Here is a 25,400-nt window from a genome sequence, read left to right on the forward strand (position 1 = left end):
TGGTGACACAGGGGACAGCATGGGGGTGTGTGTGTGTGTGTGTGTGTAAGCATCACCCCCAGGATGCGTCAGCTCAGTCCCTGGGATAGAGACATGAATTTAATACGCTCAGAATAAAAGTCTAATTTAAACCTCATCACTTCAACCCAACTGATGTTCATAGGTTTCTGGAAAGCGCTGAGTGCTATGATACATAGAAGGATGAGTGGATGTGATCCCAGGACCCAAGCAACTTAGAAATTGAGGGGAGAGGCAGACCTGACTCTGCTACAATCTCATCTCAGGTGGGATGCCTCATAATACAAGTGCCCAGGGCACAGACACAGAGAAAACAGAAGAGGCGAAAGGAAGGCTTCAGGGAGGGGTTACAGCACTTACCAGCCTGTGTTTCCACTGCTTGCATGTCTATCCTATGCCGCAGGCTGCACATCTTGAAGGAAAATCTGCTTTTATAGAGTGTACCTGCCCACATTCCCGGGCTTAATATGGTGTCTGAATGAATTAAGGGGATGAATAAATGTTTGCTGAGTTAACAAAGGAATGAACAAATGAGCAGATGAAGTGGAGGGGAAGCTAAAATCATTCTGGACAAAGGAAGGATTTTTAGAAGACCCCGGATGGCAGGCTCTGAAGCTTAAATTTATTTCTGTTGTCAGTGTCAGTTTTTGAGTGACGGAGTGGGTTCGTGTGTGTGTGTGTTTTGGAAAGAGAATTTTGCCAGCAGGATGGAGTGCCTTGGAAGAGGGAAGACTTTGAGGCAGGGAAACCAATTAAGATATGGGGAGCGTTGCCTCTCCAGATTGAAATGAAATATTTTAGAAATAGGCAAGGTTGGATGATAACTTTTACAGATCCGGCTTCTTGGCCTGCAGTTTTCCCAGGTTGGGAGTGATGCCATGGTAGTTTAGCTCAAGGCCACTGGACGACTGCCAGAGCTCAGTGAAGAAACTGTGCCTGTAGGGTAACCTATATTTTTTGTACTTTTCCAGGCTGGAAACTTTGCCAGATGCCCTTGTCGGGAGAATCTGTCCTGCCTTGCCAAGCTTTTACCTTTTTTTTTTTTTTACTACCAAATGAAAAAGTGATCTCTTTCAGACATGGAAGAGACCTGGCATGTCTCAACAGCTGACCAAGGTGGAAAGCACAAATGCCAGGTGGGTAGGGCCACCAGAGAATCAGAACAAAGTGCCACTGGGCCCCTTGGCCCAGCTGGAGTATCTCATTTACCCTGACACTTAGTAATATCAAAGGGGTCGTTCAGATTTACCTCCTGTTTCTTGTACTGTTGTGGAGACAAGGTTGGGCTCTGCAGACTAAAGTCTTAGCCAAGCCTGTCACGTGCCTCCCAGTGTCTTTCCTGCAGTGACCCTCCCCTTAATCTATAGCCCCAGTCCTCTTGGGGTCACCAAGAGACCCCGTGCTTTTCTTGAGATGATGCCCGATACTGCGCTAGGATTGACGGAGAAGGTGTGGTCGGAGGGACCGGTTCTCGTGCCCCCAGCTCAGGTTAATCCCGTCGGGGAAGAGGGAACAGGCCACAGAGGCTGTCAACGCCACATCCTGACGTCAGGCAGAGGTGGCCACAAGGGACGGCAGCTTCAGACTCAGGCTCCTTATGGGGATTCCGCTGAGCCCCTCAAAGGGACCACAGTGTCCTGCCAGGACCAGGGAATCCTCGGTCTCCACCCCTGAGGCACTTGATGAGCGGCCTTCACACAGCACCAGTCAAGACTTCCAGCCACCAAGTGAGAGGTGACGACAGATGCCTTGCAAGCTAGGGGCGCACTCAAGGTGTTTCAGATACTCTCATAACATGACCTGAGAGAGAATCTGTCTGCGGAAGAGAGCAGGTGTGCAGCTGAAGACAGGGGCACAGCAGGGTCTTTCCTGGAACACTGCTGTCCCACCAGCCCTGTCCTTTGTTCTGCTGGTTATCCCCACACGAGTGCACGCACACACACGCCTTCCGTTCGAGGAAGGACCTTTGATTCTCGGCACCCTTTCCTCCTGCTCGCTGGCTGGAGGTGGAAGATGCAGCATGATAACAGCAAAGCTGTGTCCCCGACCAGGAGACGGGAGACCGCCTGCACCCACATCCTGGTGGTTTTCCGGGAGCTGGCAGTTGCCAGTGATCACGGAGGTGCCGTTCCCGCCCTGGACTTCACTCACATGGGAAGGACGTAGGCTTCTATCTTGTCAAGGCACTTTTATGCTGTGGTTTTGATCACTGGCAACCAAACCTGATCCCAATACAGGTCCCCACTTCCCCTTCCACAGCATACTCATCCCACGCCTCACGTAGCGCCGGAAACGTAGTGAGGGCTCCGTGCACACATCTTAAAAGGACTGGATCCTTCCACCTAACTTTGCAGCACGGTGCTCAGTACAGTTTCTTATAGATTTTGGCTACCTGCCCAAGGAAACGGATTTATTTTTAATTGAAGTATAGCTGATTTACAATGTTATGTTAGTTTCTGGTGTACAGTGTAGTGATTTGGTTATATATATACACACAGACACACACATACACATATTCTTTTCCGCTATAGGTTATTATAAGAGATTGAATATAGAAAACTGATTTAAAAACCATCAAACCTACCATAACTTATGCATCTAGACAAATGTTGTTTCCTTCAATTGATTCACCCTGGGAATCTGTTCATGTATCTTAATGTCTACTTGAGACGTTTTCTTCTTTGTTTTAATTGAAGTCTAGTCAGTTTATAATGTTGTGTCAGTTTCTGGTGCACAGCATCATGTTTCAGTCACACATATACTACATATATTCCTTTTCATATTCCTTTTCATTATAGGTTACTACAAGATAATGAATATAGTTCCCTGTGCTCTACAGTAGAAACTTGCTGTTCATCTATTTTATATATAGTAGTTAGTATCTGCAAATCTCAATCTCCCAATTTATCCCTTCCCACCTTCTTCCTACACTAGTAACCATAAGTTTGTTTTCTATGTCTGTGAGTCTGTTTCTGTTTTGTAAGTGAGATCATGTGTCTTTTTTTTAGATTCCACAGAGAAGTGATATCATATGATATTTTTCTTTCTCTTTCTGGCTTACTTCACTTGGAAGAATGATCTCCAGGTCCATTCATGTTGCTGCAAATGGCATTATTTTATCAAATATCTCTTTTGTAATTATGTCTTGATTAGTCATCTTCAGTGGTGACAAACCATCCTTTTTATTAAAAATATTTTATTATAGATAACTTCAAGCATATACAAAAGTGTACAGAAGAAGTAATAAACAATTATCAACTTAGGACCAATCTTATTTCATCTAAGCCTTTATTCCTCCCTCTCTCCACCTGGACAATTTTGACTGTAATCCTAGACATCACATCAGTTACCCTAAAATATTTAAGCGTGCATTCCTAAAAAATAAGGCTTCTTTGAGAAATATTAGCTATAATACCATTATCCCATCTAAGAAATTAATAATAATTTATTAATTATTAGCAATGTTTAAACTTGTTCATAAAAATTGCTTTTACTATTTTATTAAATCAAGATGGAAATAAAATTCATGTATTGCAAGTGGTTGATACCTCAAGTCTCTTTTTTTCTTTAAAAGTTTTCATTGGAGGGAAGGCACCCTGGTGGAGGAGCTGGTTTTAGGGGTGTGGCAAGCAACCAACTTTAATAAGCAATTCTGCTCCTACTCAGAGAGTAAGCAATGGGAGGCTCCATGGAGTTCATCCTGCAACTCGCCTGACATCCATGGCAGCCTGGCCAGCAGCTGTCCCTCATCGTGGTCTGAGCCAACCACCTCGCCTTGGTTTGCAATTACAACAAAGACCTTTTAGACAATGTGGTGGAAATGGTGGGTGGGATTGAAGTGGAAGACCTGCCACGGTTGACGGCCAGAATCAGTGAAAAGCATCAAAGCTCAGGCAAGAGACCCATCACACATTCCTCCAGCTGCAGGCTTAGCAGGGAGGCTGGGAAGCCCACCACATGGACAGTAGCAGTTCTTCAAGACTCGTGGTATTACCAACACGGAGGAAGGCGTAATGAGGATGAAAGAAAATCTTGTACAGACTGGTGTTCTAAAAGGTCTTGTTGCTCCAGGAGCTTTCATTGTAAAAGTAGGCATGGATACTTATTTATAAACCACGCCCTCTTTATGATTTTCAGTTTTTGAATGTCAAACTGTTAAAAATGCCTATTTTTTAATGTTGATGTAGTAATGGCAGGTAGTGAATTTTACGATTTGGATTTTTCAACGATGTCCTTTCAAGTGTGGAAGACATTTTTTAATTGAAGTATAACGTATATGGAAAAAAGCATACAAAATCATAAACGTATGGCTCAATGAATTTTCCAATCTCTTTCAATCTGTAGATTGGCCCTTTCCCTATGTTTTCCTTTGAAATTTGATAAAGAATGTGTTTGTCATGCAGTATTTCCCATGATCCATACTTTGCTGATTACTTCCCCCTGGTATCATTAAACATGTTCCTTTGTTCTCTATTTCCTGTAAATTGGTGGTTGTATCTAGAGGCTTATTGGATTAGGTCAACTTTTGGTGAGACCACTTCATAGCCTGCTGCTGTTTACTGGGTTGTTTCTTTCTCCAAGCACCTTTCGAAGGCGGATGTGATTTTTACAAACAGGCAAAAGCCAGCCCTAGCTGACTTTAGTAAGCAGTGTCGGTGATCACGTTGGAGAATGACGGTTTGAGCTGAAAAACAAGGTGTGATCAAGTAATGAATAATTTTCTTGTGTGACTGGTAAACTGGCCCTGAAGGAAATTCCAAAACAGTTCCAAAAATGCGCTGTGCAGTGGCAACGTCAAATGTACAGCCACCCAGGGTGACGAACGCGAACGGAACAGTGACATTGATGGAGAAATTGTACGTTGGCTATAAAACCAGCCTCGTTGTGTGGGTGGACATACGTGCTGTCCCTTTCTAGTCATTAGCTCCTCTTGAGAACCCCTAAACGTCTCGGTGTGTATCACGCTTGTGTTTTAAAGCTTGTGCTCTTGCTGAAACGCCAGACCCACTTGGCTTAGTTCCATTGGCACAGCCTGGAAGTGTTGACAAGATGCTCTTGGCCTCCACTCAGCCCCTCCCCAGCCCGGGCGTTTGCCTCGTCTGCATTACTCGTGAGAATGTGGTCAGGGCACTGTAGCAGTCAACAAGAAATGAGGAAGCACGGGGCGCCTCCTGCGCCGACCAGACCAGGGGCAGGGCCTCAGAGCAGGCGGACAGCCGGGTTCAGGGCCTCAGGAAAGCCGGAAGGGCCCGGCTATTTTGATTCCTCGCACACTTCCCTGTTCCAAGTCAGCGGAACTCCTTCACCCACGCAGTCTGCCCCTTTCGCGTTTCGCTCGCCTCCGCCCCGCTCCTCGCAAGCCCCACCTCTCACCTTAGCCCCGCCCCGTAACGCAGAACTGGGCGGGACCAGGCGCCTTGGGCCAGGCCGGCCGTGCGTCAGGGCTGACGCTTGCTCCGAGCTCCTCCCACGCCCTCCGGCTTGTAGTTGGCGCCTGCGCAGCCCGGTCGTCACCCCTCCCCCCTCCATAGCAACTGTCGTCGCGCCCGCCTCCGCCCCCTCGGCCGCGTTCGCGCACGCGCGCCCCTTCCGGCCGCCCGGCCCCGCCCTCCCCGTCACCCGTAACAACCACTGGAGCCTCGCCCGGCCCCTCCTGCTCCCGCCCCCCGGCCCACTCCCCGGAACCGGCCGCCGAGCTGCGGCCGCCGGCAGTGGAACGGCAACGGCACCGCGGAGCCGCCAGCATGAGCGCCCCCCGCCGCCCCGCGCCCCCGGCCCGGCCCTTCTGACAAGAGGTAGGCGCGCGTCTCTGCGGCGGGCTCCGAGCGTGCCCCCGGCCCGGCCCCTCCCGGCGGCGCGGGGCTCTCGCGGCCGCTTCCTCGCCTTGCCCGCCCTTCCCCGGCCCCCCGGCTTCCCCGGTTCTCCCTGGCTCCCCCGCCCGGGTCCGGAGCCGACCCTGCTCCCGTCGCACTCAGAGCCCGCCGCCTCGCTGGCCGCTCCTACGGGACTGGTCGCCCCCTCCCCGCCCCCACCCGCCAGTCTTCCCAGCCAGGACCCTTCCTGCGGGAAGCAGAGTTTGGGGTCCCAGCCGGTCCCTGGCTCGCCTCCGCAGGTCGGCCGGGGCTGGGGACCCGCCGGAGCTGCCGTGCCGGACCCCCAGGCCGAGCAGAGGGCCCGGCCGCCCCTCCAGCCTGCCCGGGGTTGACTCAATGGGGTCTGGCCATTGGCTAATTTTTGAGCACCAATTGTCATGCAATAGAGGCTGCCATGGTCCACGATGCCACTTGGCCGTTGTAACTCCTGATTCCCACGTAGGACGTTTCTTTGGACCAGAGCATCCGAAGCTGGGGACTGGCAGGAGTTCAGAAGCTCGTGAATTAGCAGGTTCTTGAGCGTAGTAGTCGCCTTGGGTTCTGCCAAGCAGTGGAATCCTGAATGGGTGTTAGCGAGTCTTAGCCGAGCATTCCTCTTTTTTAACATTCTCCCCCAACTCCTTTTCATACCCGGTAATCGCTCTCTCCTTCTGTGGGAGATACCCTAAAAATTAATTCTCCTAATTAAAATTTTGAAAGGTTATTGAATTCCTGTTGTGCACCAGCATGATCAGGTTTGCAAAACTAAATAGAACGCGGTCCCGGCGCACCAGGACCTGCCAGTCCCCGAATCAAGATTAATGACGGCCTCCAGTTGATTGTGGTGGATTCAGGAGTTTGGCTGGGTCTCATGATTTCAGAGCTGGAAGTCTTTCAAGATTATCTCACCCAAACCTCACTTTACAGAGGTGGAATTGAGTCGGGGAGAAGTGAGATGACTTCCTTGAGGTCACCCAGAGTTATTCTTTAGCAGATTTCAGACTGCCTGATAATGGCTGTTTTCCACCCCGAGCCTGTACCTTCCGCGAGGTATGCTAAACATACCAGGGAAAATTCTAGACCTGTTTAATTGTGGTACTGTAGGGAGGAGTCTTATGAAATAAAATATATCTTCGTAATTTTTTCTCTTTTTACACCTAGACTTTGGGCTCCTTGAGGATATTCCATTTTGTTACTTTTGAATATCCTCTCACCATATTCAGCATAAAATAACATTCTTAATGGTTATCCTCGGCAAGACAGGTAGGCTCTTTGGATTTGTTTTTTTCCCTCCCTTTTAAATAGGGAAGTCAACTCCCATAGAGGACTCCAAGTAAAAATGTGCTTTCAGAAAGATCCATGGAGGCTGGGACCAGAGCGTGAACGCGTTGTATCTCTCAGGGCAGGAGGATTCCTTGACACATGAAGTAGGTCCAGCACTTAGCTGATTGCTCCCTGATGCTGCCGCTGTTTGAGGCTGGACATTTCAGTGGAGCCTTGAGCCAGAGTGCTTGGTGTCTCTGCCACTCGAAGATAAGTCCCCAAAGTCGTAGTCTGCGCAGTTAGAAAACAGAGATTGACAAGTTTCCTTTGAAGCTAGCTTTTGAGGAGTATTCCGGGATTTGAGATAGAATAGTATTTTTTTCTCCCACTTTTTTATTTTTGTGTGTCCTGGGCTTAAACGCCACCGTTTTTGTTTGCTTGTTTGTTTTTGGGGGGGAACATAATTAGGTTTATTTATTTATTTTTAATAGTGGTACTGGGGATTGAACCCAGGACCTTGTGCATGCTAAGCATGCACACTACCACTGAGCTATACTCTGTCCTCTGCCCAGTGCCATCGTTTTTATTTGGCTTCCAGTGGAAGTTGTTGAAAGTGAAAATGATTCAAGAACTAATTGTATGGGCTGTCAGAGCAATCAGATCATGACATTTCACTGCTCAGAAAGACCCAGGTCAGCTAACCCAGAGCAGCCCCTGGAGAGGCAGCAGGGTGGATGGGGGAGCAGAGTCCTCCCGTCCTCAGGCCGGTGCTGTTTCCCTCACTCCGCTTGGGCTGTTCTTCATCTCCCCCCGCCCACGTCTTGCCGACCCCCTGCCCCCCGCGCTTGTATAATCAGGCATCAGCTCTTGGTATTTGTGTACATGGGGTTGTGCCCTGTTGGGGTCCATTAGACTGCAGTATGTTGTGTGGATGCAGACTTAATTTTTCCACATCATGGTTATTTATCACATATGTTTGTGTCTTGCAGGTGTGAGAGGACTGCTGTTTTATTGCAATCATGGTGCAGAAATACCAGTCACCAGTGAGGGTGTATAAACACCCCTTTGAGTTAATTATGGCTGTGAGTACTTTTCAGTTTACCCTGGGGCTTCTTGTTGTTTTAGATGTTTGAATTTGGTGATCTGTAAACTTGTGTTTGCTATATTGCTTGTCTCCCTTGCTCCACTTTTACTTCTTCTGTTTTCATGCTTATAACTTTGTTGAGTTTGTGAATTGTTTTTAAGCTATAAGTCTCTGAAAATCATACTCTGCAGGTGTGTTTTTAGGAAATGCACTTCAGGGTAATGCATGAATTGGCGTTAATTCTCCTTTTGAAAACAAAGAAGTGGGATTCTGACTACGTACTTCTTCCTCTGGATTTTGCTCTTTTCTGGGGTTTGTTTGTTCAAGTAGAAAAGGGATGTGGAGAGTGGTTTTTTCCTCTGCTGCTCATTTAGCTTATGGGTGATTTCACTATGTGGAACTGGGCACTGGGATGGAGTTTAATTTATGTGATTCTAAGGACTCTGCTGACTGAGTTTCAGGGTCCTAATAGCAAATTCATGAGTCATATTAGAATTCCACGAGTGGGCCAACTCAAGTTTGTTTTTTTTTTTAAATTGGAGTATCGTCAGTTATAATGTGTCAGTTTCTGGTGTACAGCACAGTGTCCCAGTCATCCATATACATATGTGTGTGTGTCTGTGTGTGTGTATGTGTGTGTGTGTGTGTGTATGTTTTCATATTCTTTTTCATTGAAGATATTGAATATAGTACCCTGTGCTATACAGAAGAAATTTGTTTTTTTAATCTATTTTTATATATCCAACTCAAGTTTTAATTTTGTTATTTATGTGAAGTGAAGCATTTCACCAGAGGCCAAAAAAATCCCCAAACACACCTTCTGCCAGTCCCTTTCAGATTTCTGTAGGATTTTCTTTCCCTTCCCTTCTGTCTTGTGTTACCGTGAAGGTAGAATTCAGTGTGCGCACAGGAGGATGTCTCTGTTGTGAGATGCACCCCAGTGAATGGGTCAGGCTGACCTGGGATGCGAAGCAGACAGTCCAGCCCAGTAAGAAGACCACTCAGTCCCGGTCAGGTGGCCGCCTCTCTGCCTCTGACACGGAGGCGAGTTTGTGTCTCTCCTGTGTATATGTAGAAACTCAGGGATTTTTGCATTGGACTTCTCCCTGCTTAGCATTGTTTGTGAGATTTATCCAGACCAATTTAGTTTCGGAAAACAAAACAAAACTCAAGTCCTCTCAAGGGAACAGTTTAGATTTAGGGTGTCTGTTTCTTTAAATTGAGGTGTAATTTACCCACAGCGAAGTGGGCACGTGTTAGGTTCACAGTTTGATCAGTTTTGACCAAAGAGTGACATACATCTCTGTCGAGATGCAGCACCTTTCTGTCCATTACCTCTGAAAGTTCCCTTGTGCCCCTTCTCTGGCAGCTGTGAGGTTTGGGCTTTTTCTTTGGGGGGGGGGAGGTGTTTTTTAGTTCCGTATTTTCCTTAAATACTAGGACTGTTCCGTATTTTGTGTTAATAACTTATCAGAAGGGCTTGTTTCCTGTTTGTGCGTTCCGTGTGCTGGCTCGGGCTTCGGGTATGAGGGGCAGTGACCCGCTCCAGCGAGCCTGAGATGGGTACTTTTGGTGGGAACACATGCGGGGCCACAGGGTGGCCCCGAAATCCAGGAATGCTAGCTGGCTCAGGCTGAGCGCCAAGAACGTGGTGTTGGAGGGTGGTTCCCGGCAGCAGTTGTCCCTGGAACTTCCCCCGGGGACTCTGCCTCCTCCATCTGCCCAAGCCTGTCTCCCCCCACCAGCTGGCTGCTTTGCTCACTCCTACCTTTCCCTCCCCTGTGGCTTCGGCTCACTGGCCTTTTCCGCTGTCACAGCCCCTCTGGCCCCAGTTCAGCTTTGTGACATTTCTAGTTTCGTTATTTCAGTTTCTAAGTGACTGATTCTTGTCATGTTTCCTAGTTCAGATTCTAGAGAGACTTGATCTGGTCCTGCCCCCGGGCCCAGGATGTTGGTTCCTGGGCGGCCTGTGAATTATTTGCCCTGTTTGTCACCTGACCCTTTCCAGTTGGCAGGGGCTGGTGGCGAGGGGGCAGAGGTGTGGGGGTGTGGGGGCCGAGTGAGGCTGAGAGCTGCCTCGTGGGGCGGTGGGGGTGGAGGGGCAGGCACGGGTAGGGTACATTGTGTTTTCCAGAATGTTAAGGACGACTTTAAAATCTGGTACAACCCCATCACTGGAGGCAAAGTTTGGTCTCTGGGTGCAGACACTGGATTTAATAAAGAGGTATTTTGACTGTCTAATGTTCAACTTCCTTATTTTCCTTACTTTTCTATTTTCAAAAAGGTACAGTTTGCCTTGCCACTTTGATGCATGGATTTACAGAAGGATTTGAAATTGAAATTCTGAACCATCCCCCACAATCTTTAAAATTAACCAGTTTTTAACTTGCTTTCCTTTTGAGGCAGCAGTAATTTTTTTGAGTTGTTAGAAAATATTTTTAATCTGAAAATGAAATATGTGACATTTTTCCTTCCAGAATTAGATAGAAACTAGAATGTAAGGCTGTAGTGATTTTCACGTGGTGTCGTTTGCCAGTTTTCTGGCTGTAATTGTACAACATAAGTCCTCAGTATTTACCTTGCTTTCTTTTCTCTCATTGAGGACAAACAGCAGTAGAAAAGAGTTACTCTGAAAATGTCCTTTTCGATTCATTCAGGCAGAGGAAAGAGATCCCCAGTTAATGCAAGAAGAGAACTATAGCTTCAACAGAAATATTTGTGAGAACCTCAAAGTGCTTGTGCTTCAGTAATCTCAGCATGTGACAGTGACACAGGCGTGTCCCTCAGATGGTCCCTTGGGTGTATTAATAGGCAGATCCAAGTCCCAGTTTACAGGGTCCCATAGGAGACTGACCATTGGAAGAAATGCTGCTCCATCCACTTTATGCCTTTGCTCGTTTTCACCAAGAGTTTCGCTGTGATTTAGAATTGCCAGAACGCTGTTGAGGAAGAAGATACCTATGTCCACAGGTACATGGTGGGTACCCAGTATGTTAATTGAAGTTTGATTGATTTAATGAAAACTTACTTGTTTTGGGGTCAGTATACTGGTAGAATCAAGTTGCGTGTGCTTATATCACAGTTTATTCATCCGTTCTACTCTTGATGGACAATTGGATTATTTCCAGTTCTTTGCTACTACAAACAGTGCTGCAGTAGACATTCTCACTGACGACTTTTGGTGTACACGTGCGGTCCACAGTCCTAGGAATGGAGCTGCTGTTTGGCAGAGAAAAAAAATCAGGTTAATGTTCTCATGAACTAATTTGGATTAAAAATGGTAAACAAGCAAAACTGAAGTGGAGGTTTTTCAACAGGCATTTGTAGCATTTTAGGGGCATTCTTTTGTTAGATATTAGTCCAGAAACAGTTGTTGGAGCGTCTGTCCCTTTAGAGGGTGAGGAATCTGAGACTCAGGGAAGGTGAAGCCTCCACAGTCAGTGGGTGTGGAGAGTTCTGTGTTCTTTCATTGTATTCTCCCCCCAACCCCCGTCATAATTTGTACCCTGGAATGTCTTTTGAGGGTTCTTGTCCTTGAAGAGGTCTGTAACTTTTTCAGGCTCAGCCAGAAACACTTCTGGGGCTACTCTGCCTGACTTGTGGGAGGAGAATTTAATCAGTGAAGGACATTCCAGTCGATCTGCCTTCAAGGATCTGTGGTCTCTCCTGGGGGCTGGTGATGGGACCACAGAGAAGAAACTTAGGTTGGGAGGTGTACTTCTGAGATGCTTGGGTCAGAGTGTTTCATTTTGAGATTTCTAAGGTAAAAACAAATTTTAAAACTTAAGCATTTTCAAGAACAGCCTTCTCCCTCCTGATGTTAGTGGCCCCTTAATAAATGATACAGAGGAAGAGTGACGGAGAGAGAGATACTGGAACGGAAGTGCGGTGCAGGAGGGCGGCGCGGCAGAGGGGGTCGGGGCGTGGACCGAGAACCGTCCAAGAGAAGAAATCATGAATCTGTCTTCAGGAGCAGAGAGATCTCTATGGGGACAGTTGCCGGGAGGCGAGGACTTGTCTCTGGTCCTTTTTCGCCTGAGGACAGCTGCCAGTTCGACTGGTTGGCACATGTGATAGGAAGGGTGCACTGCCTTCGGGTAACCCCCGAGGTGGCATCTTGTCCGGTCCCCGTTCTGCTTGGGCTTCCTATTGTCCTCATGGATTTGGTCCCATCCTTGTTCTCTCTCTCCACCCACCCACTCTCGCAGGTTCCCTGCTCTCTGGGTCGGGCCATCGTGCTCCCAGAACCCCTTTACCATCTGTGTCGCCAGCAGACGCATCTTTTAGATTTTGCCTTGGAGTCACATTCTGTCCCTTTGTCTCCCGAGCACCGCCTTCATTCCAGCCCAAGCCCTCGTCCTAGGTGGGGGGTGACCGGAGTTGTTTCCTTACTGACATGTTCATCCCTTTGGGCCATCCTGTGCTCTCCGGCCCAGACACTGTTTCACGTGTCAGTCCTTTGGTTAAGTGATCTCTTACTATCTGCCCTAACCCTCTGTTTCGGTGATCTGTTATCAGTCACATCCGATCTAAATCACTTCGCTTCTTCTTCAAGGCTTCATGCTCTGTCCTCTCTGTTGAAGCTTTATTCTTTATTATACAGACTTCCCAGCATGAACTTTTAGGCCTGTTCTGTGCTGTCACTGTTTGTCCTCTCAGTGTCTTTTCCTGCCCACCCCCCCCCCTTTCTTTTGATACTTCCTTCCTCACTTTAGGTGTTTACCATCCCCCAGTGTCTGATGTTAACCTCTTGACCCACCCCACTTCCCTGTAGTGGTGCCCTTCATGCTTCCCCCCGTTCCTCTGACTCCTCCTTAACACTGTAGTCAGGGATGGGCACTTTCGCTTGTAATTAGAGTTTCTTTTATTCTCAGTGGTTCCTGAGTGTTGCTCTCTGTTTTGTGTAGTCCTCAGGGGCAGAGGCTTTGCTGTTTCTCTTGTTCCCTCCAGCGTTGGTACCCAGCACGCAGTCGGCACCGGGTATGTTTGATCAGCGGGTGTCTATTTATTTGTTCACTTGAGCTTTGAGTGTAAGGACTTGAGAAGTGGGTTTGATGGTTGAAACTCAGATCAGAAATGTAACTCTGCTCTGTTTTCAGACGGGGTTTGTGTTTTCTCCGTGGGGAAGAAGTCGCACGCTACAGGCCTTCGGTAACCAACGCCTCCCTTCGGAGCAAAGCCCTGTTGTGATGAAGCTGGCTTTTTTTTCTTTACCGTCTTTATAAATCATGTGAAACTCAGGTGGCAGACTTCATGAGAGTAGTTTAAGCGATGTGCTTTTATAGGTCAAATAACCAAGATGCCCTTTTTGCCCGCATGCAGGTCCTGATGGAACGGCCCCCGTGGCAGCATCTGCTTCTGCTCCTCTCAGCCTTGGGTCTGTCTTCTGTTTGTTTCATCCTCCCGGGCTTTTCGTTGCTTTTCTCTTTTCTCTCAGATATCTCCTGTCTCCCCCCTAAGACTAGGATGAAAGGGAGAGAAAGGGGTTTGCTGTGACACTAGGTCTGGATCCCGGCCCCACCACAGCCCCCTCTGTGACTTAGGGACAGGCCAGTTTCGGTGTGAGACTGTCGTGAAGAATTACACAGACCACAGACGTGGAGGTGGGGGAGGCCGGGCCCCGTCACGTGCATGTCCTCCCCTCCCTTCTGGCAGCTGGCCCCCGTCCCCCTCCAAGCACAAGGTGAAGTGGATCAGTTTGATGTCAGCAAATGACTGCTGTGATGTGTGGATCTTTTTTAGATTGAATAGACATTTGTGTTTATATTTAAGCTTTGTTTCATCCATTCAAATTGTATACACCAGGACAGCTGGGGAGGCATGTGGGGAGACACGTGGGGACCCTGGGTAGACTTGCACACTGCAGTGCAGTCTGCGAGAGCCTCACAACTGGTTCAGTCAAGTTGCTCTTTCTGGAACACAGAAATCCGGGCGGTAGAGCGCTTCCCGAGGAGGTGTCTTGGAACACAGGCCGCCCCCCATTCCCCCACGCAGTGCCTCCAGATTGTCCCTCTGTCGGCCCCACCATGGGTGGGCTGGCTCTGTCCTCCTGCCCTGAAGAGGCAGGTCTACTCACTCCCCCTTCCCTCCTGGCTCAAAGACCTCAGAGCCCTGCCCCCTTTCCTCTGATTTTGTTTTCTTCCTCTGACCTCAGTCTCATGCACGTTGGTTTTTAGCTTTATTTTACTTATGAAATACTACTGTTACATCTGTCATCTTTTTTTTTGGAAGCACATCCTCCTCCTCTCACCCCAGATATTCTCCCTGGGCCTTTTTGTAGTTTCCAGGTTTCTGATGGTTAGGTGTGCTGTTGAAATACAGCTTCTTCATTAATTGAGTTAGAAGTAGAATGTGCAGTAGAAATTATTTTTAGTCAAAGGGATAAGCGTCTGCATGGTTTTGGGTCGCTGACTTTAAAGCCGGTTTTACTCAGTCTGGGATGGAGGGAAATGCTCCAGTTTGTCTTAATCGTCTGTGAAGGGTCCTGGTCAGCTTTTAGTGGGGGAAAATGCACTCTTTTCGTTTATAAAGTTTCTGAATGTCGTAGTGTGAGTCCTGTCGTATTTAATAAAAGCTGGGATGTAGTCAAATTACTTGGTTTTGAAAGTGGACAATTACAGTATCCATCCTTTACACACTGCTTAGTACAGAACCAGGCACTTTCCCTTCTCTTAAACCCACTCTCCCAACGCATTATGCATTTGGACTTGCTTTCAGTGTGCTGGAGTGAAGGCAGTCATGGCTCAGTAGGGAATATTTCAAGGAGAAACAAAGCAGAATCTGATTCAGCTCCTTGCCTCTTTGATTTACCCATTTTTGTTAAAAAAAAAAAAACCCATAACAAAAAAACCTGCCCAAACCCCCTTGTATGATGGGAATTTTCAAGCATACCGAAGTAGAGAGACAGGTTCAATAAATGGCCAGGAGCTCATGGCCCAGGTCCAGTAGTGCCAGCGTTTTGCCAGTTTGTTTCATCTGCTGCCTCCACATTCCCCTTGGTGTATATAAAGCAAATTTCAGGCATCTTGTTAATTCGTCTGTAAACACTTCAGCATGTACCTCGAATCACAAGGACCTTTTTCTTTTTATAAGGTAACCACTGTGTCATTGCCACACTTAACAAGAGTACTAGTAACTCCTTGATAGCAGCTAATACTGAGTCCATGTTCGGACTTTCTCTACTTTCTTAAACAATGTCTTTTAATAAGTTGTTTGGATCCTGCTTCAGAAAAAACCCTTGTGTTTGGTTATGATGTATCTTCAGTCTCCTCTGTTCCCTGACATCCTCCTTTCTCTTTGTTTTCTTCCCTGCCGTTGCTTTGTTAGAGAAACTGGGTCATTTGTCCTGTTCAGTTACTTCAACCTTTTGCTGATTTAAATGTTCATTACAGCAAGTAGGCCCAGGGAGGAGGCGTGGACCTCAAATCAGTCAGTTCAGCTGCTTTGCAGCAGCTCTGTTTAAACATTTGCCAGTAGGGATTGAAGCGAATGGTTAAAACCGGCTCACCCCTCTTTGTCCCAGTGATTATCCTTTGTAATTTTGAGCAGCAAATTGGATGCAGAACATTTTTTCCCAAATTAAACTGGGTTTTTTCATTTATGATTACTTTTCAGCCTGCTTCATTGGTCCTAGTACTTCATGCAGAGAGCGTTTGAGAGGAGTTGCCTTATTGGCGGGGCTGATTAAGAGGGTTTCTGTGTGGTGTCTGCCGTGAGTGCCCAGGGGGAGCGGCCCGGGCTGGTGAGGTTGAGGAGGTGTCCAGCCTCGCTGGTCAGTCCTTTGTCCCTGCTGCTTTTATCAGACCCCGGATAGTCTGGTTGGGGACGCTCCCACAGAGAAATTCCCTGAAGGGAGGATTTTGGTTGTCAGGTGTGGTAATTGATCCTTTTCCTTTGATTTTTAATCTGTACAGAGTGAAACAGACAGTTGTATATATTTCGAGTGGAATAATTTTACGTATTACAACAGAAAGCATATATTGCATTATAATTCTCTTAAAAGGTACAGTCTGGTGTTGGGAGTACTAGCCTTGGTTTTGCTTTTTGTTTTTTGTTTTTTGTGGATAAGTCTTTGTATGTATGTAGGTTTATGTAATTATCACTCTATATAGGATAATTGCTGTATATACATCGTGATCGCACTGAAGCCTTTATCCATTCAGAAATCCACCTTCTGTATTTCATAGGTCTCCCCTGCACTGTCCGAGTTACTGGTGAGCGTCCAGTTCCTCAGTGTCCGCCAGTAGCTCTCTTCCTCTCAAGCCTCTGGTCCTCCCCTCTGGTCGCCCTTGCTTTTCCCACTCAGCCTCCTTGCCTTCTTGGGAACAGATGGACTCTTCCTCGCTATTTTGGGACCACCCCGCCAGTTGTATATTTTTTTTCCTGGACATCACAGGTATTTTAATTGTTAGTTAATGCTGTTTTTAGAAATATCCAGCTCTCTCTTACCTGACATCTCTGCCTGGGCAGCCTCACTTAAACCCATGGCTTCAACTATCACTTTATAAACCAAAGCTCTCGAAGCTTATCGTCAGCCTACACTCTGAGCTTCCAGACTTCTAGCCAGCTCCATGCTGGGACATCACCATCTGATCATTTCAAGGCAGGCTTAGCACATCTGAAACAGAATCCACTCCTTCCTCCTGCCTGAATGAGGAATACACCCCAACAGAAAGCACAGGCAGAACAAACAATGAACCACCCCTGGCAAGTTCTACCTTTTCCTCTGAGCCGCTGTTTCTGATGGGTGCCACCACGTGCCTGGCCCTCAGACCTGAAGCTGAGGGTCCCTGGCAGCTCTTGCCCCACCCCCAGCCTCAGCCATGCCGGACCCTCGCCTGTCAGGGATGTCTTCTGAGCTGGGCCTGAATCTGCCTCTCTGACCGAGTTGGCTCGTCCTCAGCTCACAGCTCAGCCCTGCACATCCAGGACCTCGCAGCAGCCTCCGGGCTCTGAATCCCAAGCCCATCTCGCCCACTCGTTCTCTCTCCGGGCTGCTGCTCCTGAGTCTCCAAATTGCACATCTGACCATCTCACTTACTAGTTTAACATTCTTAAGTGCTGCACCTACCTTCGAAGTGAAGTTCAGTTTCTTCTGGAGCCCCTCACCTTCTGCTCCCTGAGACCTTCTCCCGAGCCTCCACGTGCAGGAACCTCGGCAGGTGCCCCAGTTGAATTGCGTGGGATTACTTACCGCTCCCCAGGTGTCCGTTGTGTTCCAGAGCCTTCTGCAGCCTGCCTGCAGTTCCTTTCTCCCTCTTTCTCACCTGGCCAGCCCTCACCAGTCAGATTCAGTTCTCCTGGGAGTTCCCTCTCTGTGCTCTGCGGTCCCGTTGTCACCTTGCGGGTCACCGCCTTGCCGTGGGTGCTGGGCTTGTTAATGTCCCTTCCACGCCAGCGTCTCCAGCGTGGGAGTCACGCCGTCTTGCTTTTCACCCTGCGCGCAGAGGCGGCCCTCAGACATCCATCTGCCTGAAGAGTCAGTGAGCCTTGGGATGCACGCTCTAACTTCCTGCATTACTTCTGCTTTTCCGGTAGGGGGATTCGGGTAGAACGCCACACTGGAACATATATTTTTGGTTGGATTTACTATGTATACTTAAATCGTCTTTTGAAGGAAGCTGATGCAGATCATTTTTTGTGAGTTAAATAGAGTTTATATTCAGTGAACTGATGCTTGTAAATACTGTAGTTGACTGAAAATCATGCCTGGTTATATATCGCTTTGTGTTTGGGTGGCTTTTTTCCCATAGTGAGGAATGCCAAATATATTAAAAAATTTCATTACTTTGGTTCTCCTACAGAACATAAAATTCATTTAAAAATTCTTGGTTCTGATAAGATGGTGTTATAATTTTCTTCTCTGAGATCTCTACAGGTTTAAACCCGAGAGGCTGGGTATTGCATGACTCTTTTTCCTAGTGAACAAGTTACTCTGTACCATTAGGTAGTCCTAATCATCAAATGTGCACGTTTCTCTTCTTTTTCCTGGTTTAATGCCTGTGTATGTTTTAAAAACCAAGTCCAGAGCTAATAGCTGCAAGGTACATATTTTAAGAAGTAAATTGATTTAAGAGATCACTGGTTGTATTGCAGGATTTATGCTCTTAATATTTGGAAAGCTCTTCCTCAAACACCAGTTACCTTCATTTCACTTTTCTTAACACACAGTTGGTTTAGAATGCAGATTCTAACAATTCTGAATTCTGATTCTCCACTGAATCAGAATTTCTGAGGGTGGGCCCAGCAGTCTGTTTCCACAGAGGTGGTTCTGGCACCTGCTCAGGTTTGAGAACCACGGGTTTAGAGCGCCTTAATTTGAATTTGTAGCAAATGGAATAGAAAGAAAAGAAGTTGGTTTCAGTTACAGCTTATTTTAATGTAAAATTTTCAAGAAGAATGGATTCTTTAACAGGTTGTGTAGTAGCTCATCACATGATGCCTCCTTTTCAAGGATGTAACAAGTATGGAAAGGAGAGTACTTGCTTTATGTCTTCTCTAGACTGCTGTTCTTGAGTCTGTTTAGTGATACCAGCTTTATACCAACAAGCATGTGCTTCCTTGAACTTGTCTTAACTAAATTATTTGTATGGCTTTATTTGCCAATTTTCAGTTGGAGTAGATTTGTACTCTTTTAATGTGGTAAAATAAACATAACATAAAATTTACTATCTTAATTGTTTTTAAGTGTACAATTCAGTGGTATTAAGTAGATTCACATTGTTGGGTGGCTGTCACCACTACCCGTCTGTAGGACATTTTCATCTTCCCAAACAGAAACTCTGTCCCCATTAAACACTACCCCTCCCCTGCCCTCCACAGCCCCTGGCGAACACCACCCCTTTTCTACTTTATATCTCTGTAAATTTGACTGTTCTGGGTACTTCATGTAACAGAAGTTACGCAGCATTTGTCCATTTGTGACTGGCTCATTTCACTTAGCATAATGTCTCCACAGTTCATTCATGTTGTAACGTGTCAGAAGTTTTTTTCCTTTTTACAGTTGAGCAATCCTGTACACATACACGCACACACACTACAGTTTGTTTATCTATTCATCAGTGGACACTTGAGTTGCTCCCACTTTTTGGCTATTTGTGTTTACTCTACACTTTTAGTTTTTAATTATAATGTCAACCAAAAATAAGTGCATTCTGTCTAGGTTTGTTTTTTTGTCTTTTATATCTGATAGATTCCAGATCTAAAAGACAAGTTCGTTGAGGATTTCAACCACTGTATTTTATTCCATCTACTCAAAATATATCTTTAATTTACGTCTCATGATTGCCAGTGCTGTTAGTTTCCTAATAAAGAAAGAGCAGCATCTGAAAGTAGGTGCAGGATGGTGAGCCAGGCGGGGGGCCCAGCAGTGAAGTCGCGGGCTCCTGGCCCGAGGGAGTGGGAACGGCAGGGAAAGTAGAGAGTCAGATGCTTCAAGGTCTGTGAGGTGCAGCTCGCATAATGGCGTCTAATAAGCAGTACTTGATAGATATTTTCCTGGTGGATTAAACCAGCTCCTGCTGTTGGCCTCCTGATGACGGAGTTTTTATTCTGGTTCCTGAAACCAGATAATATTTCCATAGCTCATTACATTCTTTTATGTGGGCAAACACATGGCATCTTTAAAAGCTGACAGCTGCAATTCCCTGGAACACCAAATGCTCTTCTGAAGTCCACGGATTTATTTTTTATGCTCCGGAAAGTAAAACGGTGCTCTGCCAAATCCAGCTTGATTTGAAGAAGAATATGCAAAACTGCTATTTTTATTGTCACCTATACTCAGTTTGCTCTCATTTCATGGATTAGGGATAGTTTTAGAAAATCATGACCCATTTTGGATTCCGTCGGGTCCTGGATCAGTCACCTGACTGTTTTAAATACAGAAAACTGAGAGAAGAGAAACCTTTCATAGCATTCCAGACGTTCTTGTCTGCCTGAGGCTTCAATAACTGAGGCCTGGGAGTCATTTGACCTTCAAGATTTCTTGACAGAGACAAGATACCTTAAGTATAAAGATCTTCTTAAAGATGTGTCTACCTCTTTACCTCTATTTTTTCTGACTAGTACCTTTAATTCTCTAACAGGAATTGGTTAATATTGCGCTTTCATTTTGGAGGTTGAAAAAAATACTACGTTGAGATCATCTGGACGCCTAGCATATTCATAACTAAGTGCTATCGGACAGTATGTGTTTTGCTTTTATGTTTATTTTGGGGGCACCAAACAATACTATTTTTTTAAAAATTTGTTATAAATTTTTTTATAATAAGTATTCTTTTTTAAAAATTTTACTTTTTGAGGGAGTAATTAGGCTTATTTATTTATTTTTAATTTAACTTAATTTTTTTAATGGAGGTGCTGGGGGTTGAACCCAGGACCTGGTGCATGCTTAGCACGGACTCTACCACTGAACTGTACCCTCCCCCACCAAACAATACTATGTTAATGGTTGAAAGCAAGTACAAAAAGAATAGAGGTGGAATTGATACGTAAATGATGTGTTTGAACCAAGTATAAGTTAAGTTGCTTCGCAGACAGGGGGCTGTACCAATAGAGATTTAAATAGAGGAAAGTGGTGGGAGTGGTGAGTCATCTCTCGCCATCTCTCGGTGGGTGGTGTGGGCATGCCAAGTCTGAAAGCAGCTGTGCCCTGCTGAGCGGTTCCATATTCATGTTGGAAGAGGAATGTCATCCTTCCCGTTAAATGTATGTTGGTAGTTTGAGTTTTACAATTGTATTAGTTTTTACCTAGTTTGTTTGTACATATTTAAGTAACATTCCAATAAAAATAACTGGTCGACACTAAAAGTCCAAGGGAACTTTTCTCTTTTAAAAGGGGTTTGTACGTTACTCAAGTCACTTCTCTGAGTTAGAGATTTTATTATACTTCCATGAATCCAGATTAGCCAGGTCCTTAAATTGGATTTTGTTTGACACTCAACCAGAGGTTGGGGAGGGGGTTAAACTTTCTTGTGTCATTCTATCTGTGCTTCACTGGAGTGGCTCGTTGGCTGGACTGTTTTAAATAATGGGCAGTGAATCTGGAGTGATGGTTCTTTGACAGTTGTTTTAACTGAGTATTGACTGGTGAGGCTGAGAGTGGAGAACAGGGATAGCAGTGTCTTCACTTCTGGGTCTGACGGAGCGCTGTGGAAACTGGCATGACGTAGACATTTTGACTCTCTTTTGTCATCATATAGTGGAATGGTGGGAAGAGATGTCTTTATGTTTGTGATTCTCATGGTCATGTTTCTTTTTCATGAAGGGAATTTTAGGTTGTGAATGGTCCTCAGATTCAACTGTATCATGTTTTTAACCTAAACCTTAAAACTTTTAAAGCAGTTTAGTTTGAGAATGGTAGTCATGTACCCAGAAGGCAGAGTAGGGCTGGATGCTGTAGGGGGATGGGGAAGGTTCCAGAACAGGTTCTGCCTTCAGAGCTCTTGTTATCTTATCTCCCGGAGGGCTGGGAAGGGCATTCGGCTGTGCGAGGCCTTGAGCGTGCAGTGGGTACCAAACCAGTGAGGAGGCCTGGTGGCCAGACCCCTGTGGGCAGACGGGAATCCCGCTGCTGAACCACCTTTTACAAAACACTTAGAGGACATCTAAGAGGTCCAGGAATACGGGAAGCATGTGTGGGGTGCTCTGGGTCAGCAGCTCATTTACTGCTCACACTTATTTTGTGGGGAAGGCATTTCTACCCCCTCCCCCAGCTTAATTGAGATATAATTGATATACAACGTTGTATTTGTTGAAAGCCTGCAATATAATGATTTATGTACATACTGTGAAATGATGACCACAATAAGTTTATTGACGTCCATCACTTCACATAGTTACTTATTTTTTTCTTGTGGTGATAACTTTTAAGATCTCTCTTAGTAACTTTCAAATATACAATACAATATAGTTAACTCTAGTCATCATTCTGTATATTACATCCCCAGGACTTACTTATCTTGTAACTGGAAATGTGTACCTGTAGGGACAGGCTCTTCTCTTATTTCACTTTGCAAATGAGGAAACTTGAGGTTTAAATTGCTTGCTGAGTGACTGACTCTGACCTGCCTGACTGACTTGCCCACTGACAGCGGTGCAGACTTGCCCCGGGACCTGAGTTCCCAGCTGGCCACACGCTCACCCAGACCGCCTGCAGCCGGCTCACCTCCACACAAACCTGGGTCTGGACCTCTGGTTGGGGGGTGGCAGTCAGACCCTTGGCTTTCCTGGTTCTGGACAGGGCCAGTTTGCATTTCTCCTCCCCGCCTCCTTCTCCCTCTGGCCTGTCTGTGTCCGCACCGGTTCCCTGCTGGCAGTAAGCTCTCTCCCCTAGGGCCCCATCTTTGGTCGCTCAGCATCTTTCTGTTTCTGTAACAGGAGGTCTGGCTTGTGGGTGGCGCTGGAGGTCAAGGCCTGTGAACATTGAGCCCAGGCTCTCTGTGGGCTCCGTCCTGTGGCTCCGTGGTTTGTGTCCTAGTCTGACGTGGCAGCACTGGGGGAGTGAAGGTGAAGGACACTGCTGGGTGGCTGAGTGGAATACCTAGTAACTGGGAGGCGGGGGCGGTGTGTGGGAAGTCTCCCGGAACTCGCAATTTAAAATGGTTTGAGGCCACAAGTGCTGGTGCGCTTTGTAGACAGTTGTGCCACATTCCCTGGAGAAGGCTTTTGTTCTTAGAACAGCAGATAGCTCTCCCAGGGCTGTGGGACAACAGTCTGATGTTTACATGTATCCAGGCCGCGCCGGGGCTGAGCGATTAGTTTCCTGACACAAGTTCTTTCCCTTCCGAGTATATTGTGTTTCTTCCTTCTGTGGAAAATGTCCATACCGTCAGCAAAGCCTGAGTCAGGGCTACCTGTAACTGAACCCTTTTCAGAGAACATCCTTCCCTTTATTTTATGAACATCCTCTCCCAGCTTCGCTCATGTTTATCTTCAGGGCTGTATTTTCTGCTTCCAGCAACTGAGTGTAGTATATGTAGCTACTTAATGAGTTACCTTCCTGAATCCATGTATTTCTTGTGTTTGCTTCATACCACAGAGGGAATAGTTCACTCTCAATCCCTCAATTGAGATAATATCATTTCCATCTTTATTTTCTGTTGGCTTTTTCTTTTCCTCATAGGAGGAGGGAGACCTATGTGGTATTACTTACACCTAGTTCCTTTATTTAGTTGGCTAATTATGAACTTAAAGTAATTGATTTCCAACATAGTGTCGTTATATTTCTCTCTTTTGTTTCTCGGGCCATGGAGAACATAATGATCATTTTAGCCCGGTGAACACGTGGATTTGGGGGTGCATTTTCAAAGTATAGTAAAAAAGGTAAATGTCAAATGAAAATGCTTACAGTTTTTAAGGCCGTTTGCATTAGGAAGATTCTCTTCCTCCCTGCAGAGCCAGGCTGGGTCCTGGACTCTGAATGGCAATGTCTTTTCTTAATGATCAGGCACTCTTTTCCTCTTTGAGAAGTTTACATGAGACGCGGAACAGTAGACACATTTTTTAAGTATTGTGCTTGGGCCTGCTAAAAACTTTAAGTTTTCTTTTTTTAATTTTCCACAATTCTGTGCGTTAAAGAAGATGAAGAAACTAAGGTGAATTGAAGATGAAGAAACTAGGGCTTGACATCATTAAGTAACCTTCCCAGGGACCTACTCTGATGGTGGGGCGGGTGGGGCTGGGTCCTCTCTCCCGGGGCCTGTGCTCTGAGGTGTGACGCTGCCTTCTCCGGAGTGGGATAGCCTGGGTTCCAGTCCCTGGACTTTACTTTCTCAGCCTCAGTTTCCTCATTTTAAGGTGGGGAGATGCTCGTTTCATGGGAAGAGTATGCCCAGCATTGATCTTTGTGAACCCAGATAGGCATCAGGGAGGAGGCGGTGGTGGTGGTCTGCTCCTGACTTGGTGCTCCCTGGGTGAGAGGTCTTAACAGGGAGGATCCTTGTCGTCTATTCACGCGCCCCTGGTGCCTGCTCCCTGGTGCCTGTTTGTTGAATAAACGATGTTATGAATTTCACTAGGTTCTTTTTAGGAAAAGTTTTTTCTTTTTGTTTTTTTATAGCATAAGCCGTTACGGCTCTTACCTTTGCCCAAGGTGTTATTTGATGCCCTTTCCCCCCCATATTTAATAGATTTTACCTTTTAGAACAGTTTTAGGTTTACAGAAGATCGAGCAGAGAGCTTCTGTGCCATCTGCAGGCACCCTCTCCCGCCTCCCCCTCACTAACATCTCTGTGCTCTGTTTCTGTTGGCGGCTGAGCCAGCCTTTACACATTGTTATTCACCAAAGTCCACGGTTTACATCAGGATTCAGTCTTTGTGTTGTACAGGTCTGTGGGTTTTGACAAATGCATAGTGTCATGTGTCCCCCATTGCAGTGTCCCACAGGTGAGTTTCACTGCCCCAGGTCCCCCAGGCCCCAGCCCTCACGCCACCCTCCTCCCCTCCACGCTTGGCAGCCGCTGGTCTTTGTATTCTCTCCACGGTTGTGCCTTGTTCAGAATGTCATAGTTGGGGTCGTACAGTCTGTAGCCTTTTCACACAGCCTTGTTTCTTTAAACAGTAATCATTTAAGTTTCTCCCACGTCTTTTTGTGGCTTGTTAGCTCATTTCTCTGTTGCTGAAGACGACTCCATTGTACCTGTGTACCGCAGGCTGTTTATCCATTCACCTTTTGTAGGACACCTTGGTTGTTTCCGGTTTGGGGCAATTATGAATAAAGCCTTTATGCTGCGTTCCTCTTCACATGCTCTTGGATTTTCGTGCTCTGTGCTGGACGGTGGCAAGTGAAGCTTCTTTACCAGGAAATACTGGTCACTATTAGAAATGCTTCCCTGAGTTGGCCTGCTGGTTAAAACTGTTTATGTTTATGTTTTTGTTGTTTTTTCTGTTGAGGTGTAAGTGACAAATAATAAACTACATTCTAAAAGTACACAGTTCGATAAGTTCTGACGTATGTGTATACCTGTGAAACCATCGCCATGTTAAGATAGCGAACATACCCATCACCCCGGAAGTTCTTTATGCCCGTTGTAGTTTCTTCCTCTTTCCCATACCAACACACCTCCACCCCAGGGCAACCACTGATTTGCTTTCTGTTACCATGAATTAGTTTGCATTGCCTAGAATTTTACAGAAGTAGAATCATATAAACTTTTGTTTGCCTAGTCTCTTTGATTCAGCATAAT

At 46.3% G+C, this 25,400-nt stretch overlaps 1 protein-coding gene and 1 long non-coding RNA gene across 9 annotated transcripts in view; one reads left to right on the plus strand and one right to left on the minus strand.

Annotated features, from left to right (window-relative positions):
- Nucleotides 1-5,631: 5,631 nt before the first annotated feature.
- Nucleotides 5,632-25,400, plus strand: part of SEC14L1 (SEC14 like lipid binding 1) — a 52,267-nt gene continuing 32,498 nt past the window's right edge. For 2 of the 8 annotated variants that reach the window (XM_072939659.1, XM_072939663.1), the window contains exons 1-3: nt 5,632-5,813; nt 7,032-7,133; nt 8,123-8,215. In XM_072939659.1, coding sequence (XP_072795760.1) covers nt 8,153-8,215 — 63 coding nt within the window. In that variant the 5' untranslated portion in view covers nt 5,632-5,813; nt 7,032-7,133; nt 8,123-8,152. Of the gene's footprint in view, nt 5,814-6,796; nt 6,921-7,031; nt 7,134-8,122; nt 8,216-18,469; nt 18,503-25,400 lie in introns of those variants that run through there. The other 6 variants (XM_072939662.1, XM_072939664.1, XM_072939660.1 and 3 more) reach the window with 5 other exon arrangements.
- On the minus strand, nt 10,628-18,385 carry LOC140686213 (uncharacterized). The gene is made up of 3 exons (XR_012059868.1): nt 17,411-18,385; nt 11,246-11,436; nt 10,628-11,156 (listed from the first exon to the last, which is right to left on the minus strand). It is a non-coding gene; the product is annotated as an uncharacterized lncRNA (long non-coding RNA).

Source organism: Vicugna pacos, chromosome 16, assembly GCF_048564905.1.
Source record: "Vicugna pacos chromosome 16, VicPac4, whole genome shotgun sequence".
Classification (NCBI taxonomy): Eukaryota; Metazoa; Chordata; class Mammalia; order Artiodactyla; family Camelidae; genus Vicugna; species Vicugna pacos.